We start from the raw sequence: 23,090 nt of genomic DNA on the forward strand, positions 1-23,090 counted from the left end.
ATACTATTCGCTTCAACCACTCTATGTGGTAACGAGTTCCACATTCTCATCACTCTGTGGGTGAAGACGTTTCTCCTGAATTCTTTATTTGAACAGTCCTGAGGGGCTGAATGGCCTCCTCCTGCCTCTGCTGAAACTGGGAGCTTGCCGCCCTGGGAGAAGATCAGCTTCCCGAACGGTGGGGGAGGGGTAAAGGTGTGGGGGGTGGGGTTGGAAGGGGTGCAGTGGGGTGAGAGTCCAAAGCTGTGATTCCCTCATTAAAATATAGAATCAGCTCTGTCCAATCAGCTTGGTCACTGGGACAGGGTCTGGAAGAAATGGACCCAAATGGTGAGTTTTCTGTCGGGGGCTAAGTCAAAATGGGTCCCTGTCTAACAGATTTACAGCTCACTTCTCGGATAAAATAAAAGCAGTCCCACACCATGGGCACCAGGATTGTTTGCCAATGTGGAGTTGACAACACAAGTACAAATCTATCACCCCCACCTCTCTGCCCATGTGCGTGGCTCATCTGCTCATTGGACGGGACATTTACCAACTCAAACTTCGAAGGGAGCCCTTCCTCCTTTCCTTTCTGCAGAGAAATGGAGGCCTTGATCAGCGACACTCTTGTGTTAAATAACCACCAAACCGAGGAGCTTAAACAAGAGAGTTTTGAATATCTGGGGAGATGTTTGACACCGAACGAGTTTCCTTCCTCACCAATACGTTTGTTGTCTCCCAGGTCCTGTTCGGGCTCCACATACGGTCGGAGCTCCTCACCATCACAGCCAACATTTATCCATTTGTCCTTCATGATTTGCTGGAGAGATTGGGAGGGAAGGTGCGTTAGTGTTGGGCCATTAACATTTACCCAGAATGCAATAGCTGACCAATGGTCAACCAGCTGGTTTTTGAACAGACCATCTAACAAAAATTATTTTTAAAAAACAACTTGTATTTATATAGCACCTTTACTGTCCCAAGGGCTAACAGACAAATTTTGACACTGAGCCACATAAGGCGACATGTGGCCAAGTGCTCGGTCAGAGGTAGGTTTTAAGGACCAACTTAAAAGAGAAAGAGAGGCGAAGAGATTTAGGGAGAGAATTCCAGAGTTTCGGCTCCAGACAGCTGAAGGCATGGCTGCCAATGATGGCGCGATTAAAATTGGGTTCCACAAGATATCTCGGAGGATTGTGGGACTAGAGGAGATTACAGAGATAGAGAGGGGGAAAGGCCATGGAGTGATTTGAAAACAAGGATAGGAATTTTAAATCCAAGACCCTGCCTGACTGGGAACCAATGTACATCAGCAAGTACAGCGGGCGATGGGTGAATGGGTTCTTGGGCGGGTTAAGATACAGGAACAGAGGTCTAAATAAACCCAGATGAGAAATCCCTGACTTTTAAAACAGAGAAGCCCACTGTCTCCCCACCGACTCCTGTGCCTTTCCATGTGGGTGAAACAGCTGTTGGTTTACAGAGTGTGCTGCACCCAGTCAGAACCGAGATTTCCCCGGGTCAGCTCCCAGCGAGGAGTCCAAACCTGTACCCCACCCCCCACATCCCACCATTAAATTGTCGCAGTCGCTCATCACGTCAGCCTGGTCACTGGGATGGGGTCTAGGAAGACAGGAGCTGAACAGTAGGCCTCTTTTTTTTTTTATTTTAGAGATACAGCACTGAAACAGGCCCTTTGGCCCACCGAGTCTGTGCCGACCATTAACCACCCATTTATACTAACCCTACAGTAATCCCATATTCCCTACCCTCTGTTGAGGTTTAAATTAGAATGACTCCTGTTTAACAGGTGGATGTCACACTTCTAAGCAAATACATCCATGCACAGTGTTTATGACTCACCCGAGCCTCCTCCGCACTCCCTCTTCATCTCATCCTATCAACATACATTCCTATTCCTTTCTCCCTCATGTTTATCGAGTTTCCTCTTAAATGTATCTATACTGTCCACCTCATCCACTCCCTGTGGTAGTGAGTTCCACATTCTCAACATTCTCTGGGTACAGAAGCCTCTCCTGAATTGCTTATTGGATGTATTAATAACCATCTTGTATTCAATTACTAATTCAGTGAACCTAACCACTACATTATAGTTGTGTGTGTGCCTGTGTCTGTCTGTGTCGTCACAACTTCTGATCATGCTTTTCTGTCAACATTTACCAATGTAATTTGCTATGTCAAGATTTCTCATTCAATTTTGCCAGGTCAACTGTCACAGTGCAGTTGTAACCTCTGGCCACAATGTGGTGCTGTGGGGTGAATTTCTGAAGTGCCTTTTCCAATAATGTAACTATCTTATAAAACAAGAGACTTGATTCACCATGGTTGATGCCACAAGAAACTAGTAATTGAGTAAGTTGTCCAAGGATCGCTGAATTTCATTCAGTTTAGAGACTAGGCCATCCGAGTCTTTCTGGCTGGGTTGGTTTGAAGAGACAGACCCAAAGAAAGTCAGTGTTTGAGCAAACAAGTAATGAGATACTCGTTCTATGCCGTAACTTTTCTAAGAACCATAGAACCATAGAAATGTTATGGCACAGAAAGAGGCCATTCAGCCCATCGTGTCTGCATCAACTGAAAAAAAAACTAGCTGCCTAATCTAATCCCACTTTCCAGCACCTGGTCCGTAGTCTTGCAGGTTACAGCACTTCAGGTGCAGGTCCAGTAACCTTTCAAACGAGTTGAGGGTTTCTGCCTCCACCACCGAGCCGGGCTGTGAATTCCAGACACCCACCACCCTCTGGGTGAAAAGGTTTTTCCTCATGTCCCCTCTAATCCTTCTACCAATCACCTTAAATCTGTGCTCCCCAGTAATTGACCTCTCCGCTAGAGGAAACAGGTCCTTCCTGTCTACTTTATCTAAGCCCCGCATAATTTTGTACACCTCAATTAAGTCACCCCTCAGCCTCCTCAGTTCTAAGGAAAACAGCCCAAGCCTATCCAATCTTTTCTCATAGCTGCAACTTTCGAGTCCTGGCAACATTCTTGTAAATCTCCTCTGCACTCTCTCCAGAGCAATTATGTCCTTCCTGTAATGTGGTGACCAGAACTGTACGCAATACTCCAGCTGTGGCCTAACACGCGTTTTATACAGTTCCCTGCTTTTGTATTCTATACCTCGGCCAATAAAGGAAAGCATTCCACATGCCTTCTTCACCACTTTATCTACCTGTCCTGCCGACTTCAGGGACCTGTGGACATGCACTCCATGGTCTCTCACTTTCTCTACCTCTCTCAATACCCTCCCGTTTATTGTGCATTCCCTCGCTTTGTTTGCCCTCCCCAAATGCATTACCTCACACTTCTCTGGATTGAATTCCATTTGCCACTTTTCCACCCACTCAACCAACCATTGATATCATTCTAGAGTCTACGACTATCCTCTTCACTATCAACTCCACGGCCAATTTTTGTATCATCTGCAAATTTCCCAATCATGCCTCCCACATTTACACCCAAATCATTAACATATACCACAAACAGCAAGGGACCCAACACTGAGCCCTGTGGAACGCCACTAGAAACCGCCTTCCATTCACAAAAACATCTAGATTAGAGATACAGCACTGAAACAGGCCCTTCGGCCCACCGAGTCTGTGCCGAACATCAACCACCCATTTATACTAATCCTACATTAATCCCATATTCCTACCAAACATCCCCACCTGTCCCTATATTTCCCTACCACCTACCTATACTAGTGACAATTTATAATGGCCAATTTACCTATCAACCTGCAAGTCTTTTGGCTTGTGGGAGGAAACCGGAGCACCCGGAGAAAACCCACGCAGACACAGGGAGAACTTGCAAACTCCACACAGGCAGTACCCGGAATCGAACCCGGGTCCCTGGAGCTGTGAGGCTGCGGTGCTAACCACTGCGCCACTGTGCCGCACCATTACCCTTTGTTTCCGGTCACTGGGCCAATTTTGGATCCAACTTGCCAGATTCCCCTGTATCCCATGGGCTCTTACTTTTCTGACCAGTCTGCCATGCGGGACCTTGTCAAATGCCTTACTAAAACCCATGTCGACCACATCCACTGCACTACCCTCATCAATCCTCCTTGTTACTGCCACAAAAAATTCAATTAAGTTATTAAGACACGACCTTCCCTTAACAAATCCATGCTGACTATCCCTGATTAATCTGTGCATTTTTAAGTGACAGTTCATCCTATTTCTCAGAATTGATTCTAATAATTTGCCCACTACAGAGGTCAGACAGAGCGGCCTATAATTATTTGTTCTATCCCTCGCACCCTTTTTAAACAATGGTACAAAGTTCGTAGACCTCCAATCCTCAGGTATCTCACCCGTATCTAGTGAGGATTTGAAGATGATCCTCAAAGCATCCGTTATTTCCTCCCTGGCTTCCTTCAACACAGCCTGGGATACGATCCATCCGGCCCTGGCGATTTATCCACTTTCAAGGATGTCAGACCCTCTAGTACTTCCTCTCTCATTATGCTTATCATATCTAATATTTCACACTCCTCTTTAACTACAATGTCCACATCACCCTCTCCTTTGTGAATACAGAGACAAAAAACCCATTAAGAACCCTGCCCACATCTTCGGCATCCATGCATAAGTTACCTTGTACATCTCTGATAGGCCCTACCCTTTCCTTAGTTATCCTCTTGCTCTTAATGTACTGATGAAACATCTTTGGGTTTTCCTTGATTTTACCTACCAATATTTTTTCATGTGCTCTCTTTGCTTTTTTGCTTCACTCCTGCACTTTCTATACTCCTCTGGGCTTTCTAAAGTATTAAGTTTTTTGTGACTGTCATAAGCTTTCTTTTTCTGCTTTATCTTACCCTGTAAGCTTCTAGATAACCAGGGGGCTCTAGATTTGGCAGTACCATCCTTTTTCTTTGTGGGGACGTGTCTACACTGTGCCTGTAGAGTCTCGCTTCTGAATGCCTCCCACTGGTTTGCTACTGATTTTCCTTCAAGTAGCTGTATCCAGTCCACTTTTCCCAGATCGCATCTCAGCTTCATAAAATTTGCCTACCCCCAATTTAGAACTTTTCTATCCTTGTCCTTTTCCATAATAATGCTAAATCTAACTGTACTATGTTCTATGGTTCTATATGGTATATGGAGGGCAGGACTGTTTTCAGTACTTTCCATATCAAAAAGGATAAATACCCACGTCTAATACACCTTCTTCGTTATAAAAGAGAGTTGATGATTTGGACTAAGTTTACAAGGTGAACTGCAACAAACTGCTAAGGCTCCTTCCAAACCTGTGACCTCTACCGCCTAGGAGAACAAGGGCAGCAGTTGCAAGGGGACACCACCACCTGCAAGTTCCCCTCCAAGCCACACACCATCCTGACTTGGAACTATATCGCCGTTCCTTCACTGTTGAGGGGTCAAAACCCTGGAACTCCCTTCCTAACAGCACTTGTGGGCATACCAGATGCACTGCAGCGGTTCAAGAAGGCAGCTCACCACCTTCTCAAGGGCAATTAGTGATGGGCAATAAATGCTGGTCTAGCCAGTGACGCCCACATCCCATGAATGAATAAAAAAGCAAAACAATTCTGATATATTACCATTTACCATCCCACCCTCTTCTTCCTGACTAATGTACGTTTTGTGTAACAGGCCCATACTGGTGTGTGGAAGGAGGGAGTAACTCTCTTGGGCCTTTTTCTCGTTCCCCAATCAACAGAGCACCAATATGATAAATGACGGAGAGTACCGAGTTCCACAAGGAAATTGTCAGATTACACGCACCCAGGCTTACCTCCAGTGTTCCCCGTTTGGCTGGGTTGAGTACAAGAAAGCGCTTGAGGATATTCTCACAATCGGTGGACATGTAGAAGGGGACACGGTACTTCCCTCTTAGCACTCGTTCCCTCAGCTCCTACGTGGGCACAAAGCAGAGACGTTAACCGGCTCAGAAGGAACAGGCCTCACGTACTAGCTCAACCCAAGGTACTTCTGAGAGGCCTGCCAATTAGTGAGCCATTACGGAGATTAAACAAACCATGGTCTTCAAACAGTGAAGCCAGCCCAGTATTTAGTGCCTACTAGCTATTCTGATGTTGACAATTATTAGTCGAGCCTTTTGCCCCCAAGATCTGGTCAGGTTTTTAAGTTTTTTTGCTCTGTAAAAATTTCAGTCAGAAGTTTTGTGTTTGGCTTTGCATATTTTTGTTCTGGTCTTCAAGATATTTTAACCCCAAAATTTGTGTTTAAACAATTTCCACAATGGTAGTTTCCTTTCTCGCACAACTCGCAGGCCACGAGAAGTGAGGATAAGCAATAAACTGAATAAAAGGCGAGGCTTTATTCATCCACTTGATTGATCCTGAACGTCAAGGATGCGGAGCGTAGGAGCAGGAGGAGGCCATTCAGCCTGATCATGCCTGATCTGTATCTGAACTCCATCTCCCAGCCTTGATTCTGTAACCCTTAATCCCGTTCCCCAACAAAAATCTATCAATCTCAGTTTTGACATTTTTTAAATGGACCTCCAGCCTTAACAGCTTTTTGGCGGGGAAGAGTTTCAGATTTTCACTCCCCTTTGCGTGAAGTGCTTCTTGACATCACCCTTAAGCGGCTTGGCTCTAATCTCAAGGCTATGCTCCCTTGTTCTGGATCCCCCTGACCAGAGGAAATAGTTTCTCTCTATCTACCCTATCAAATACATTAATCGTCTGAAACACCTCAATTAGATCACGCCTTAACCTTTAATACTCGAGGGAATACAAGCCTAGTTTATGCATCCTGTCGTCAGAATTAAATCCTTTTCGCTCTATCTCATGCGGGGGGTGGGGGGTGGGGGGGGGGGGGGGGGGGGAAGGAAATGTATTATTCGATTGTGGGATGTGGGCGTCATTGGCCAGGCCAGCATTTGTTACCCATCCCTAATTGCCCTTGAACAGAGTGGCTTGCTAAGCCATTTCAGTGGACATTTCAGTCAACCACGTTGCTGTGGGTCTGGAGTGACATGTAGGCCAGACCGAGAAAGGATGGCAGATTTCCTTCCCTAATGGACATTGGTGAACCAGATGGGGTTTTAAGACAATCGACAATGGTTTCATGGTCACCATTAGACCAGCTTTTCTTTTAACTCCAGAATTCAAATTTCACCATCTGCCGTGGTGGGATTCGAACCCATGTCCCCAGAGCATTAGCCTGGGCTCTGGATGATTAGTCCAGTGACATGACCATGACGCCACCATCTCCCCTGTGTATACATTTGTCGATAGGGATAGAGGGAGAGAAGAGAAAGACAGGAAAGATAAATCGACAGGGAGAAAGTATTAGAACAGATGAAAAGGTCAGTAAATTACCCGATCCACAGGCATCATTCTCTCACCTTCAGGTTTTGACCGTCAAACGGCAGCGAGCCACTGACCAGAGTGTACAGAATGACCCCCAGACTCCAGATGTCCACCTCAGGGCCATCATACTTTTTGCCCTGGAAGAGCTCAGGGGCAGCGTAGGGGGGGCTCCCACAGAACGTATCCAACTTGCTGCCAAACTGGAACTCGTTGCTGAACCCAAAGTCGGCAATCTTGATGTTGCAGTCGCCATCGAGGAGAAGGTTCTCGGCCTGGAGGGGAGGAGAGAGTATTTGAAGTATTGCCAACTACACCCAAACGCTTCCTGATGGCACCGTCGGCAAACTCACCAACCAGTGGGTCACTAAGCCACCGAAACACAGAGGGCCCCCAAGATCAACCCCTGCTTTCTGTTGCATTTTTCACTCAGGCCTGACTGTGATACAACAACAACTTGCATTTATGCAGCGCCTTTCGCATCTTGGGGTGTTTCACAGCTGCGTTCTCAGACATCATTCAACACGGAGCCACATACGGAGGGAGATACTGGGACAGGTGGCCAAAAGCTTCAGAGAGGTTGGTTTTAAAGGAGCTTCTTAAAAGGAGGAGAGAGAGGCGTGGAAGGGTTTAGGGAGGGGGGATTCCAGAGCTTGGGGCCCAGGCAGCTGAAGGCATGGCCGCCAATGGTGGAGTGATGGAAAACGGGGATGCTGAAGAGGCCGGAATTGGAGGAGGGTTGTCGAGGTGCAGCCACATAACTGGTGCTGCTCTAGGCCGAGATGAGGAAAATCAACCAGGGTTCCCTCTCGGAATGGCTAGCTAGTGAACACAAGGGCTGGGTCTGTTGTCATTCACTATTTGAGCACATACTGGTGTCAGCTATGGTTTTATAGATAGCACTCTCCCATCTGAGTCACAGGGTCGTGGGTTCAAGTTCCACTCTAGAGACTTCACACTTAACCTAGGCTGACACTCCACTGCAGTAGAGACAGAGCTCCGCATGGTCAGAGGTGGCGTCTTTCAATTGAGACGTTAAATCGAGGGCCCCCGTCTGCCCTCTCAGGCAAAGTAAAAGATCGCACGGCCACTATCTGAAGCAGAGCAGGGAGTTCTCCCCGGTGCCCTGGCCAATATTTATCCTTCAACTAACAACTAAAAACAGGATATCCAGTGATTGCCTCATTGCTGTTTGTGGGATCTTGCTGTGCGCAAATTGGCTGCTGCGTTTCCAACATTACAACAGCGACTATACTTCATCGGCTGTAAAGCACTTCGGAATGTTCCGAGGTTGTGAAAGGCGCTATATAAATGAAAGCCTTTCTTACAGGAACAGGTAAGGGAGAAGGTCGAGGTACTACACCCGGTGAGACAGCACAGTAATCACAGGTTATATTAAGAGGTAAAACTTGTTGGGAGAGGCCCACCTTCAGATCTCGATGCACAATGTTCCTCTGATGGCAGTACTGCACGGCAGATACGATCTGAAAACAAGTCGCACAGAAATCAATCCTTACCCTGCTGAACAAACACGAGCCCCCCCTCATCCCCATCACGCCACCTGTCAGTGCACGACTCTCACTCCAAACACAAAATCCTGCCGAGTGCAATTACCCACCGGTTCTTAAAACGCGCTGCACGGCCAAGTTTGCAAATGTGCTGACGGTAGCCCAGTGGCAATGTTATTAGGTTAGCAATCCTGGACTAATGCCCTGGAGACACGAGTTCAAATCCCACCCCGGCCGCCGGAGGAATTTAAATTCAATTAAATAAATCTGGAATTAAAAAGCTAGTCTCAGTAATGGTGACCATGCAACTACTGGACTGGCATATAAATCCATCTGGTTCACTAATGCCCTTTAGGGAAGGGAATATGCCGTCCTTACTCGGTCTGGCCCACACGTGACTCCAGACCCACAGCAATGTGGTTGACTCTTAACTGCCCTCTGAAATGGTCTTGCAAGCCACTCAGTTGTAGCTGGTGACTCACCACCACCTTCTCAAGGACAATTAGGACGGGCAATAAATGCTGGCCTGGCCAGCGACGCCCACATCCCAAAAACAAACATATTAAAAAAAAAAGTGATCAAAAAAGACAGATCAAGCATCAAAAAAAAAACAGGCCGCACCTGTCGGAACTTGGCCCTGGCTTCCTTCTCCTTCATCCTCCCATGTGACACGAGGTAGTCAAACACTTCACCTGAAGGGATAAAATACGGGGTTATCCGCCTACTGCTCACATCTGGGACCTGCATGTCATCTATTCTCCTCCACCTGCATTATACAGGGGAAAAACCCTGCCCTCCAGTAAGCTGACCGAGCTAAACTCTGCCCCCCACCCCACTTTATAACCCACTAATTAGGCCTGAAAGCGACAGGCCTCTCCATTTCTCCTGCCTCCCTGACAGAGCTGCAGTCGTCATCAGTGGAGACCACAGTCGGTCACCAACCCTGGAAGGATCCCCTCGGATCCTCTGTGACCACATGAGCTCCAGCTTGGCAATGTGCCAGTCGGTGCATTACTGAGACATACTGACCGGCAAACTCCCAGAGTTTGAACCCGGCCTGTACTTGAGCTAGTTAATGTCAGATGGGAACAGTTGCGGAGTTCCTGGGACGGGGGTAGGGCTTTCCAGCAGAAAGGTCGTTTGACTGACAGTCAAGAATTATCCAATCAGGTAATGAAGAGCCTACTCTCCTTCCAATGGGTGTGCGAAGGCGGGGCGCCATGAGGGCCAATGAGTATGGTGACCAATGGCAGGAGTGCGGGACCGTTGGAGGTTGAATAGTCAATAACTCCATTTTTGTTTTATCATGTGACTACCAAGGCTGGTAGAAGACAAACTAGTTGGACATTTGTCCATCAGTTTTTATATTCCTATCAAAACCGTAATCCAGCAAGTATCAAAGCCATTAGGGCCTGGAGGGGAGAAAACTGGGGCTAAAAGGCAGCCCGGATCAAACTAGTAGGGGAAGTCGCATTTTCAGTGTGATGTTTTAAGTGAAGTTTCTACGTTGGGTAATGAATGTCGAATTCCTCAATTGCAGAGTCAAATCAAAGCGACAGGCCTGACTGATCTGTCATGCAGATTGGGCCTGCACGTCTATCGGGGGCCTCGTTTCCATGGCAGCCAGTCCCAGACTGCAGCCGAGGATAGTCAGTCTTTCGTTAACTCGTTCAAGCAGCGACAATAACACACGTGACTTAACGGCTTGAAAGCCAAGTCAGGTTTCTCTGAAAGAGTTTACTTGTCCCCTCCACCTGTGCCAAAACAATACGGATCCCCCTTTCCTACATGCCCGCCTCCAGTCTTCCGCTAAGCAAGTGAATTCTTCCGCCTCCCATTTTCTCTACTCCTGACTCATCGATGCATCGGCGCCTGATACAGCCGTCAACGAGCGTGGTACCGAGACAGGCAGACAGGTGCTGGGTTCGAGTCTCGGCCTGTGCCGCGTGAGTTGCCAAATGTGGGATGAACAGGGCAATGGGCATTTTGGCCACAGCCAAAGAACGAGAGGCAAAGAGGCTGCGTTGTCCTCAAGCTGCCAGCTGACTTGGCAAACAGGGAGGGCTCCTCGCCTACAGGATGACATTTTTGCCGCCCACACAGGGATGTGCGAGCAGATGGCAATTCTGATTGGTAGACGGCATCTCCCTGGAGACCAACTGACATCACTGGCAAATCTGCATATCTGAAGACAGCCGCCTGATTAACAGCCCGACCAACCGAGTGTTGTGCCAGCGACCAATTTACATACACTTGAATATTCACGAGGCTGAGAATTAAATAACATGCTGAATAGTTAAGAGACAATTAAAAAGTATAATTTTTGATTGGGATTGGATGAGACCTCAGATTGGATGAAAACTACGGCAAAGACCTGGTCAAGCTTTCAACCAATCATCTAGGCCAACACTCCAGTGCAGTACTTGGGAGTGCAGCACTGTCAGAGGTGCTGTCATTCAGGTGAAAGGTTAAACCAAGGCTCTAACATCCATCTGAACAGGTGATAAAATAGCCCATGGCACTTGGGTTGCCAACCCTCCAGGATTGGCCTGGAGTCTCCAGACATTGTAGATTAAGCTGCAGGAGACCGCTGGGAGCAACACCCAGGAGATAGAAAACATCGGGGTATTTAATAAATTGTGATTTCCAAAAAGTCAGTTTCTTTGAAGATTTCCAATTATTAGTCGGGGGCGGGGAAGGTTGTTTTACTAACAGTTGAGAATTGTCCAATCAGGTAATAAAGAGAGTGTTCGCTGTCCAATTGGGTGAGAGAAGGCGGGGCTCCACAAGGATGGACATGTCGGGTGACCAATGGGGAGAGTGTGAGGGAGGGGCTACTAGCGCAGGATGTGACAAAACCTCCAGGAATACCCCCCCCAGTTGGCAACACTGCTCCCAACAATAGCTGGCTGTGTGAAAGGCTAAGAGACACTTTGATCTTACAAGATAAACCCAGACTTTTTTATTTGCCGTCTTTCCAAGTGAAAAATCGAATTAAGCCCCGGACTTACCTCCACTTGCATATTCCATTACCAAATAGAGGGTTTTCTCCGTCTCAATCACCTCGAATAACTTCACTAGGAAAGAAAATGTATAAGCAATTATCAAGCACTGGACTTGGCAGACTCTCACGTCACAACCTTTCTGCATATTTTAACATTACAGTGTGTCCGTGGCCCCTTGAACTCTCTTCTCTCTCTCGCCTACATCTGATGCGGGCTCCCCCATCCTACACACTCAACCTCCTCCCTGCATCGTCACTGTGTTACGAAGGAACAGGATGAGGCCATTCAGCCCCTCGAGCCTGTGCCACCATTCAATCAGGTCGTGGCCAATCTGTACCTCAATTCCATTTACGCCTTTGCTCCATTCCCCTCGCAACCCTAACCCAACAAAAATCTATCAACCTCAGTCCTGGAGCCTTCAATTGGGCCCAGAGCCTTTTGGCAGCAGAATTACAAGTTTCCATTGGCCTGTGTGTGAAGAAGTGCTCCCGGATTTCATTGCCGAATAGCTTAGCTCTAATTTTAAGACTGTGCCCACCCCGCACCGTCTCCACCTCCACCTCCTCCTCCCCCCCCATCCGCCTCCACCTCCTCCTCACCCCCCCCATCCGCCTCCACCTCCTCCCCCCCCCAGCCTCCACCTCCTCCCCCCCCAGCCTCCACCTCCTCCCCCCCCCAGCCTCCACCTCCTCCCCCCCCCAGCCTCCACCTCCTCCCCCCCCCAGCCTCCACCACCTCCTCCCTCCCATCCGCCTCCACCTCCTCCTCCCTCCCCCCCACCAGCCTCCAGCTCCTCCTCCTCCTCCCCCCCCAGCCTACACCTCCTCCTCCTCCCCCCCACCAGCCTACACCTCCGCCTCCACCTCCTCCTCCTCCTCCCCGCAGCCTCCACCTCCTCCTCTTCCCCCCCTCCCCGCCTCCTTCTCCCCCCTCCCCGCCTCCACCCCCACCAGCCTCCACCTCCTCCCCCCCCGACCAGCCTCCACCTCCTCCCCCCCGACCAGCCTCCACCTCCTCCTCCTCCCCCCCACCAGCCTCCACCTCCTCCTCCTCCTCCTCGCCCACCAGCCTCCACCTCCTCCTCCTCCTCCTCGCCCACCAGCCTCCTCCTGCTCCCCCCCGCCAGCCTCCGCCTCCACCTCCTCCCCCCCACCAGCCTCCGCCTCCACCAGCCTCCGCCTCCGCCCCTCCACCAGCCCCCGCCTCCTCCTCCGCCCCCCCCACCAGCCTCCGCCTCCTCCTCCGCCCCCCCCACCAGCCTCCGCCTCCTCCTCCGCCCCCCCCACCAGCCTCCGCCTCCTCCTCCGCCCCCCCCACCAGCCTCCGCCTCCTCCTCCGCCCCCCCCACCAGCCTCCGCCTCCTCCTCCGCCCCCCCCACCAGCCTCCGCCTCCTCCTCCGCCCCCCCCACCAGCCTCCGCCTCCTCCTCCGCCCCCCCCACCAGCCTCCGCCTCCGCCCCCCCCACCAGCCTCCGCCTCCGCCCCCCCCACCAGCCTCCGCCTCCTCCTCCGCCCCCCCCACCAGCCTCCGCCTCCTCCTCCGCCCCCCCCACCAGCCTCCGCCTCCTCCTCCGCCCCCCCACCAGCCTCCGCCTCCTCCTCCGCCCCCCCACCAGCCTCCGCCTCCTCCTCCGCCCCCCCACCAGCCTCCGCCCCCCCACCAGCCTCCGCCTCCTCCTCCGCCCCCCCACCAGCCTCCGCCTCCTCCTCCGCCCCCCCACCAGCCTCCGCCTCCTCCTCCGCCCCCCCCACCAGCCTCCGCCTCCTCCTCCGCCCCCCCCACCAGCCTCCGCCTCCTCCTCCGCCCCCCACCAGCCTCCGCCCCCCCACCAGCCTCCACTTCCTCCTCCGCCTCCTCCTCCGCCCCCCCACCAGCCTCCGCCCCCCCACCAGCCTCCGCCTCCTCCTCCGCCCCCCCACCAGCCTCCGCCTCCTCCTCCGCCCCCCCCACCAGCCTGCGCCTCCTCCTCCGCCCCACACCAGCCTCCCCCACCAGCCTCCGCCCCCCCACCAGCCTCCGCCTCCCCACCAGCCTCCGCCTCCTCCTCCGCCCCCCCCACCAGCCTCCGCCTCCTCCTCCGCCCCCCCCACCAGCCTCCGCCTCCTCCTCCGCCCCCCCCACCAGCCTCCGCCTCCTCCTCCGCCCCCCACCAGCCACCGCCTCCTCCTCCGCCCCCCACCAGCCACCGCCTCCTCCTCCGCCTCCCCACCAGCCTCCGCCTGCTCCTCCGCCCCCCCACCAGCCTCCGCCTGCTCCTCCGCCCCCCCACCAGCCTCCGCCTTCTCCTCCGCCCCCCCACCAGCCTGCGCCTCCTCCTCCGCCCCACACCAGCCTGCGCCTCCTCCTCCGCCCCCCCACCAGCCTCCGCCTCCTCCTCCTCCTTCCCCCCCCACCAGCCTCCGCCTCCTCCTCCTCCTTCCCCCCCCACCAGCCTCCGCCTCCTCCTCCTCCTTCCCCCCCCACCAGCCTCCACCTCCTCCTCCTCCTTCCCCCCCCACCAGCCTCCGCCTCCTCCTCCTCCTTCCCCCCCCACCAGCCTCCACCTCCTCCTCCTCCTTCCCCCCCACCAGCCTCCACCTCCTCCTCTTCCTCCTCCCCCCCCCACCAGCCTCCACCTCCTCCTCCTCCCCCCCCACCAGCCTCCACCTCCTCCTCCTCCCCCCCCACCAGCCTCCACCTCCACCTCCTCCCCCCCCACCAGCCTCCACCTCCACCCCCCCCCACCAGCCTCCACCTCCACCCCCCCCACCAGCCTCCACCTCCACCCCCCCCACCTCCACCCCCCCCACCAGCCTCCACCTCCACCCCCCCCACCAGCCTCCACCTCCACCCCCCCCCACCAGCCTCCTCCTCCTCCTCCTCCCCCCAGCCTCCACCTCCTCCTCCTCCCCCCCCCACCAGCCTCCTCCTCCTCCTCCTCCCCCCCCACCAGCCTCCTCCTCCTCCTCCTCCTCCCCCCCCACCAGCCTCCACCTCCTCCTCCTCCCCCCCCACCAGCCTCCACCTCCTCCTCCTCCTCCCCCCCCACCAGCCTCCACCTCCTCCTCCTCCCCCCCCACCAGCCTCCACCTCCTCCCCCCCCCACCAGCCTCCACCTCCTCCCCCCCCACCAGCCTCCACCTCCACCCCCCCCACCAGCCTCCACCTCCTCCTCCTCCTCCCCCACCAGCCTCCACCTCCTACTCCTCCCCCCCCACCAGCCTCCACCTCCTACTCCTCCTCCTACTCCCCCCACCAGCCTCCACCTCCTCCTCCTCTCCCACCAGCCTCCACCTCCTCCTCCTCCTCCCCCACCAGCCTCCACCTCCTCCTCCTCCTCCTCCCCCACCAGCCTCCACCTCCTACTCCTCCCCCCCCACCAGCCTCCACCTCCTACTCCTCCTCCTACTCCCCCCACCAGCCTCCACCTCCTCCTCCTCCCACCAGCCTCCACCTCCTCCTCCTCCTCCCCCACCAGCCTCCACCTCCTCCTCACCCCCCCTCCAGCCTCCACCTCCTCCTCCTTCCCCCCCCTCCAGCCTCCACCTCCTCCTCCTTCCCCCCCCTCCAGCCTCCACCACCTCCTCCTCCTCCTTCCCCCCCCCTCCAGCCTCCACCACCTCCTCCTCCTTCCCCCCCCTCCAGCCTCCACCACCTCCTCCTCCTTCCCCCCCCTCCAGCCTCCACCACCTCCTCCTCCTTCCCCCCCCTCCAGCCTCCACCACCTCCTCCTCCTCCTTCCCCCCCCTCCAGCCTCCACCACCTCCTCCTCCTCCTTCCCCCCCCCTCCAGCCTCCACCACCTCCTCCTCCTTCCCCCCCCTCCAGCCTCCACCACCTCCTCCTCCTTCCCCCCCCTCCAGCCTCCACCACCTCCTCCTCCTTTCCCCCCCCTCCAGCCTCCACCACCTCCTCCTCCTTCCTCCCCCTCCAGCCTCCACCACCTCCTCCTCCTTCCCCCCCCTCCAGCCTCCACCACCTCCTCCTCTTTCCCCCCCCCCTCCAGCCTCCACCACCTCCTCCTCCTTCCCCCCCCTCCAGCCTCCACCACCTCCTCCTCCTTCCCCCCCCCTCCAGCCTCCACCACCTCCTCCTCCTTCCCCCCCCTCCAGCCTCCACCTCGCTCCCCCCTCCAGCCTCCACCACCTCCAGCCTCCACCTCCTCCATCCCACCGCCCCCCCCGCCGCCAAGTTCTGGACTCATCCCAGCAGAAGAAATAGTTTCTCTGTACCTAGCCTACTGAATCCCCATTACTGTTTCAAACACCTCGATTAGATCATACCTCAATCGTCTAAACTCAAGGGAATACGAGCCAGGTTTCTGAAGACCGTCCTCACAAGTTAACCCTGGTATCACGCGAAGGCTCCTGTGCTGCACGCCAGCATATCCTTCCTAAGGTCCGGTACCCACACTGAGAGCAATATTCAAGATGGGGTCTTACCAAGACCCCTGGTTTCTTTTCTCTTGAAAAAGAGGAGACTGGAGAGCGAGCTGACAGTGGCTTTAAGATTATGACAGGGTAGATGTGGAGAAAATGTCTCAATTTGTGGGCAGAACCAGAACTAGGGGCCATAAATAGGAGACAGTCACCAATAAATCCAATAGGGAATTCAGGAGAAACTTCTTCACCCAGAGTGTATTGGGAATGTGGAATTCGGTACTCCAAGGAGTAGTTGAAGCTAGGGATTGCCTTTGTCAGAAAAGACCATGAACAAATTTGATAGAGGTGTTCAAAATCATGAAGGGTTTAGATAGAGCAAATAAAGAGAAACTCATTCCAATGACCGAAGAACCAATAACCAGAGAGCACAGAGAACCAGAGCGGACGCGAGGAAAAACGTTTTTACCCGAGTGGTTAGGATCTGGGATGCACTGCCTGAGGGGGTGGTGGAGGCAGGTTCAGTAGCAACCATCAAAAGAGAATTGGATAAATACTTGCAATGATATGGGGAAAGAGTGGGGCTAACTGGATTGGGCTTGGAAAGAGCCATCACCGACTAGATGGACCAAATGGCCTCCTTCTGTGCTGTATTATTCCATGGGAGAGCGTAGATGCATTTAAGGGGAACCACGATAAAGACGAGGGAGAAAAGAATAGAAGGATATGTTGATGATTTAAGATGAAGAGGGGTGGACCAGAAACACCATTGTATGACCAGTTCCAATGCTGTGAATGTCCTGTGTAAGATTCATCGTACCCTCTCATACTCCAAGTCCTCTCTCATTTCCTTGTGCTGTACACTCTGACACTTCACTGACTTTTCGCAAAAAAAAAAGAGCAAAACGTTTGAATGCGGGTTCCTTCCGAAAATCCTGAGCTCAAGTTGTCCTGACGTGGAATGAAAGATCAGATCTCTCTCTCTCTCGCCCACCTTCTCTCCCCTCCCCTCCCCCCCCGTCCCCCCAACCTCCCTCAGAATCGGACGAGTCCTGATAGCAGTCTTTAAAATTATGAATACGTTGGACAGGACGGATGTGGAGAGACTGTTTCCACTTGTGGAAGAATCCAAAACTAGGGGCTATAAATATACGATAATCACGAACATCCAATCGGGAATTCAAGAGAAATGTCTTAACCCAGAGAGTGGTGAGAATATGGAACTCGGTACCACAGGGAGTGAATGAATAGCTTTTAAGGGAAGTTCAGTAAATACAAGAGAAAAGGGAATAGAAAGATACAGTGTAAGGCTGAGAAGAGGTCGATGGAATGGGATGAGTCTTGTCTGGAGAATAAACACCAGCACAGACTAGATGGGCCAAATGGCCCATTTCTGTGCTGTACATTCTTGTACCTTGGCACCATAGACTGTTGATAGAACGAGGATAACTTTCAGTGAAAGTTGACTAAGGCAGTCGGGCTCATCAAAACAAAGGCACAGTGGCTGCTGTTACTTCCTCGGTCACTGCCTCCAGCCGCTCAACACAACACACTCTTTCGACACAGGCACTAACAGATGCAGAAAGAGAAGTGACGGAGGTGGTTTTTCTGGTAGCTTCGACACCCACTCTGAATCAAGGAGGGCCACAGCTTCAACCCCTGGGGCGGGGGTGGAGGGGGGAGGTGACAGAAGTGAGCTCCGTATACCTGGGACCTGGAGGAGTTGGGATAAGGTGGGGGGGGGGAACGGGGGTGGGATGGTTAGCGGCAGAAGGTATCGGCAGTTACCCACAATCCTAATCGTAAACCAGGGACGGCTGTTGGAAATTACGTGGGTAAAGACCAGGGGAGGATAGAATTGCACTTGGCTGTGATGCCCTATGTAGTCGAATAGCCAACTAACACCCACATACGGAACCATCGCACGCCCCCCCCACCCCACCCCAAGCAGGAGGTTGTGGGGGGGGGGGGGGGGCACGCAGAGTGGGTAGAGAGGAAACAGGAAGTAGAGAGAAACACAGACGAACGAAATATGTTGAAGCTCTCGCGATCTGCACCCCGAGGCCACGTCGAATAAACCCCGTCCCCAAACGGGCGTCACTCACCAATATTCGGGTGGTTCAAACACTTCATAATTCGCACTTCCCTGAAAAGCTGAAAAAGAGAGAATCAAACGTTGGGGAGTATTTAGGCAATACATGCAACGCAACACAGAACAGCAGAAGTCAGGAAGCTTGGAGTCGGGCATGAGATGGTGCCAACTGGGATTCTCAACACATGACTGGCTGCTTTGCCATTAGGTACAGCCTGTTGCCGTGGAGATGTCGGGAGATTGCCCTGTCTCCATCAGAGAGGGTGAATTCACACCACCTCCTTGCGAAACCTTGGACGAGACACTCTCACATATTGAAGACTCAGCACTGCACTGCGAGTGTCAGCCTCGATATTTGTGCTCAAGTCTCTGGACTGGGATTTGACCCCTCAACCTTTGACTCTGAGGTGAGACTGCACTGTCCACTGAGCCACTACTGACCGTTTAAACACTGCCTACAACCTGATGACTTGCTAGTGGATAATTGCTTTTTGTCACAAATTCCACCCTCCCCCCACTTATCTGCCACAATGGGGGCAAAGTTTAGTTGTAAAATAGAATAAAATCATTCACGAATGACAATAAAAAAGCTGCTTTCAATAACGTCCAGCCAAGATCCCTTTGCAGATGAAAAAAAAAAGAAAATCCTTGTTCATTTTAGATGTCAAAATACTGGAAAGTGCATCAAATCAGGTGTCAAAAATCAGCATGTGTGGTTGCCACAGTGCCTGCCTCTTTGTGGAAAATAAGTCTTGTAATCCCGTTGTTTTTTTTTTTAATTTTTAAGGTTTTGTTTACTTCAATCTTTCCAATGGCCAGGTTTGTGAATTTAAACAGGGTATTGACTGGGTAGCCAGGGCCAGGAGGCAACACAGGCAGTAGCTTGGACACCTCAGGTTTATGACCATTCCAGACATGGTTGATAACTAAGATGGAAGAGTTGGCATTATGGAATGACGGGGCATGGTTAACCTTTCATTCTTTGTAAAATGTCCGGATGGAGTCATTGACGGCATGGAAGGGGGCCATTTGGCCCATCGCGCCCATGCCAGCCCTTCACCGAGCTATGCTATGAAGGATGTATCTCTTTGGGCGCTAAGCTCTGTAATTCCCTCCCTACACCTTTCCATTTTCCTACCTCCCCCTCCTCCTTTGAAGACGCTTCTTAAAGCTCATCTCTTTGACCAACCTTCCCCAATATCTCCTTAAGTGGCTCGGTATCAGATGTTGCATAATCACACTCCTGTGAAGTGCCTTGGAGTTTTTTTATTACATTAAAGACACTATTTAAGGTTTCAGTGCATGTTAGACTCTTATCTATGATGCCAAGTGAGAATCGCTCTCAGCTAAGGTTTGAATCTATAGACTGTTGGAGCTGCCTTCTTTTGGATGAGAAGTCCCCTTGGGAGGACAGAAAAGATCCCAGAAGAGCAGGGGAGTTTTCCATAGCGTCTTGGCCAATATTTATTTGCCAATCAATACCTCTTATTTGCTTGTTATTTTTCAGATCTTCCTGTGTGTAAATTGGCTGCTATTTCCCTACATCACAACAGTGACTACAACTTGTGGGCGGCACAGTGGCGCAGTGGTTAGCACCACAGCCTCACAGCTCCAGGGACCCGGGTTCGATTCCGGGTACTGCCTGTGTGGAGTTTGCAAGTTCTCCCTGTGTCTGCGTGGGTTTCCTCCGGGTGCTCCGGTTTCCTCCCACAAGCCAAAAGACTTGCAGGTTGATAGGTAAATTGGCCATTATAAATTGTCACTAGTATAGGTAGGTGGTAGGGAAATATAGGGACAGGTGGGGATGTTTGGTAGGAATATGGGATTAGTGTAGGATTAGTATAAATGGGTGGTTGATGTTCGGCACAGACTCGGTGGGCCGAAGGGCCTGTTTCAGTGCTGTATCTCTAATCTAAACTTGGAACTTCAGTTGTTAGAATGTACTTTGGGATGTCTAAAGAATGTGAAAGGAGCTATATAAATGCAAGCTGTTACTTTCTTTAATAAGTGCTTCATACTCTTTAGATTAAAAACCGAAGTTGCATTTGGATCATCAAATACTATTCCCTCAAAATCATTCTCCTCGTCCCATGTCACTCGCACCCCTCCCTCCAGTCCAGACTGGTACAGATTCCGACCCCCATCCCACCCAGTCTGAGCTAATGTAAATTATTAAGCCAAGCTAGTTAAAAACGGATTCTTTGCATCAAACACAGTCAACTGGCTTGTACAATGCAGGACTAGTAATTGCATTAGAGACCCAGGTGCTATAGACTGTATGGGGGTGGGGGCCAGCGGATGGAGTGGCTGGTGGATAGGGATCAGTTGGCGAGTGCACCAACTTTACGTGGCCAATGACATCCCTGGACCTCCGCCAGTTTCAACTCCCCTTACAGGCAGCCCTCTGTTCTGCTCGGATGCCGGACAGTCAGGCAGTTTCCAACGTCTGTTCCAGTGATTACAGAACAGCCCAGCATTTCTGACTGAATCACTGTCAGCAGTGGGATACAGGCCAGCAGCCTGACCCTGGGTGCACGGTAGAGGGAGCTGCTCGAGTTGCAGCTGACAATAAGTGTCCAGGCTGCTGCATCTCGTGGCCACGATTCGATCTTTCCTTCTCTCGCGGAGCCCATGTCGGTCAGCCAACCCAAGGGATTAAAAGGGGCAGTGGCTGAGTGGGTCGGAAATTGGCTAAGGGACAGAAAGCAGGGATTCAGGGTGACTCCGGTTGCTTCCCAGACTGGAGGGCAATATACAGAGGTGCTCCCCACAAGTCAGCATCAGAACCACAGCTCTTCTCGATATATATTAACGCCCTGGACTTGGCTCTAACGAGCACCATTTCAAAGTTTGCAGATGGTAGGAAACGTAGTAAACAATGAGAGGGATAGTAGCAGACGTCAGCCAGACTGGCGAAATAGGCAGAAATGTGACAGATGAAATTTAATTCAGTGTGAAAGCGTTGCATTTTGGTGGGAAGAATGAAGGGAGGCTATATAAATTAAATGGTGCAATTTCAAAGGGGCTGCAGGAAGAAAGAGACCCGGGAATTTACCTACACAAATCTTTGAAGGTGGCAGGATAAGTTGGGAAGATTGTTAAAATAGCATAGGGGGAATCACCAGCTTTATAAATAGAGGCATAGAGTGCAAAAGCAAAGGAGTTACGCTGAACCATTAGAAACCACCGGACAGGCCTCAAGGGGAGATTTAATAGAGGGGTTCAAAATTATGAAGGGTTTTGATCGAGTAGATAGGGAGTAGCTGCAGGGGGATCAGTAACTAGAGGACACAGATTTCAGGCAAATCGGCCAAAGAACCAGATGGGGAGATGAGAATTTGTTTTTTTAAACACAGTGAGTTGTTGTGATCTGGAACGCGCTGCCTGAAAGGGCGGTGGAAGCAGATTCAATAGTAACTTTCAAAAGGGAATCGAATAAATACTTGACAAGGAAAGATTTTCAGGGCTACTGGGGAACAGCAGGGGGGAGTGGGACTAATTGCATAGCTCTTTCAAAGAGCCGGCACCGGCACGATGGGCTGAATGGCCTCATTCTGTGCTGCAGATACTAGGATGGGAGTGGGCGAGTGGGATAGGGTACGGTCATCAGATTTTTGGATGAGCTGAATTTTACAAAGGGTGGTGTGTGGGAGGCCAGGAGAGCATTGGAAGAGTCAAGCCTGGAAGCGAGAAAGGAACAGACGAGGGACAGAGACAGGGAGGGAGGCAAGAATTGTTACGGAAGTGAAGGTAGGCGTTCTTGTTGATGGGAAGGATACAGACGCAGCTTGGGACTGATATTGTAGACAGTGTGGTTCAGTTGGAGACTGCGGCAGACTAGGGCAATGAAAGCTATGGCAAGGGCGTGGAGTCTGTGGCAAAGGACCACAAAATGATGGCCTCTGTCTTGGCCAGGGTTTAACTGGAAAAAAATTGCAACTCACCCTGGACACCTGACAACACAAAGGCAGGGAAGGGGCCAAGAGAGGCGGTGGAGAGGTCGAGCTGGGCAACACCAGTGTCTGTCGAAAACAACACCAAGGGACAGCATGTAGAGGAGGCGGAGTGGGGATGAGCAAGTGTGTTGGAAAATGAAGGAGAATCGAATGGTCAAAAGCCACAAAGAGGTTGAGGAGGACAAGGAGGGTTAATGCATCGTGCTCGTCAGAGAGTGTTCATTGTGATCAGGGCTACGGTTGGGCTTGGAAACCTGATTGGAGAGATTCAAACAAGGAAGAGTTGCAGGAAAGATGAGCAAGGGTCTGAGAGGCGACATACATTCGAATGGGAGGTAGTTTGCGAGCACAGAGGGGTTGAGGATGGGGGCATGAGGAAGGCAGCAATGATGAAAACTTTGAGAGGGAGGCTGGAACAGCCCCTGAGGAGAGGGAACCATACACAATATCAGCGAGCAATGGGGCCCAGAAAGGGCAGTTGGCTACTTCTGCGAGAATGGGGTCAAAGGGCAGGAGGCACGGTCAAGATGAGGTCAGAAAAGGGCACGAAGGGAAGGTAGCCACACCGAGCAGTGCGTCCAACTCACCGAAAGCCCAGAGATGGTATTGTTATGACGTTAACTCAGATACAGGAGTGATATCATGGACCTTGGAAAGTTCCCTGCCTGGGTGTCTCAGTCTCTCCCTGTCTGAGACACATGCACTCAGCCACACATCCCTGAGAACATGCAACCTTCTCATGCAGCCAGAGAAACCTCGCTCATATTTCAAACGACACCCCTCCACCCGCCCAACAAGCTCCCTCGTGGGAGTTGCAGCGTGTCACACATTGCCAAACCAACTGACACCAATCCCACCCAGCCTA

At 51.9% G+C, this 23,090-nt stretch overlaps 1 protein-coding gene across 4 annotated transcripts in view; it reads right to left on the reverse strand.

Moving 5' to 3' along the window:
• LOC137353040 (MAP/microtubule affinity-regulating kinase 4-like) overlaps positions 1–18,352 on the reverse strand; it is a 41,062-nt gene extending 22,710 nt beyond the window's left edge. For all 4 annotated transcript variants that reach the window (XM_068018970.1, XM_068018969.1, XM_068018971.1 and 1 more), the window contains exons 1-7: positions 18,283–18,352; positions 11,826–11,891; positions 9,436–9,506; positions 8,734–8,790; positions 7,345–7,581; positions 5,764–5,883; positions 703–802 (exon numbers count right to left, since the gene is read on the reverse strand). In XM_068018970.1, the coding sequence (XP_067875071.1) occupies positions 703–802; positions 5,764–5,883; positions 7,345–7,581; positions 8,734–8,790; positions 9,436–9,506; positions 11,826–11,891; positions 18,283–18,310 (679 nt within the window). In that variant the 5' untranslated portion in view covers positions 18,311–18,352. The remainder of the gene's footprint in view (positions 1–702; positions 803–5,763; positions 5,884–7,344; positions 7,582–8,733; positions 8,791–9,435; positions 9,507–11,825; positions 11,892–18,282) is intronic.
• Between the last annotated feature and the right edge of the window lie 4,738 nt (positions 18,353–23,090).

Source organism: Heterodontus francisci, chromosome 40, assembly GCF_036365525.1.
Source record: "Heterodontus francisci isolate sHetFra1 chromosome 40, sHetFra1.hap1, whole genome shotgun sequence".
Taxonomy (NCBI): Eukaryota; Metazoa; Chordata; class Chondrichthyes; order Heterodontiformes; family Heterodontidae; genus Heterodontus; species Heterodontus francisci.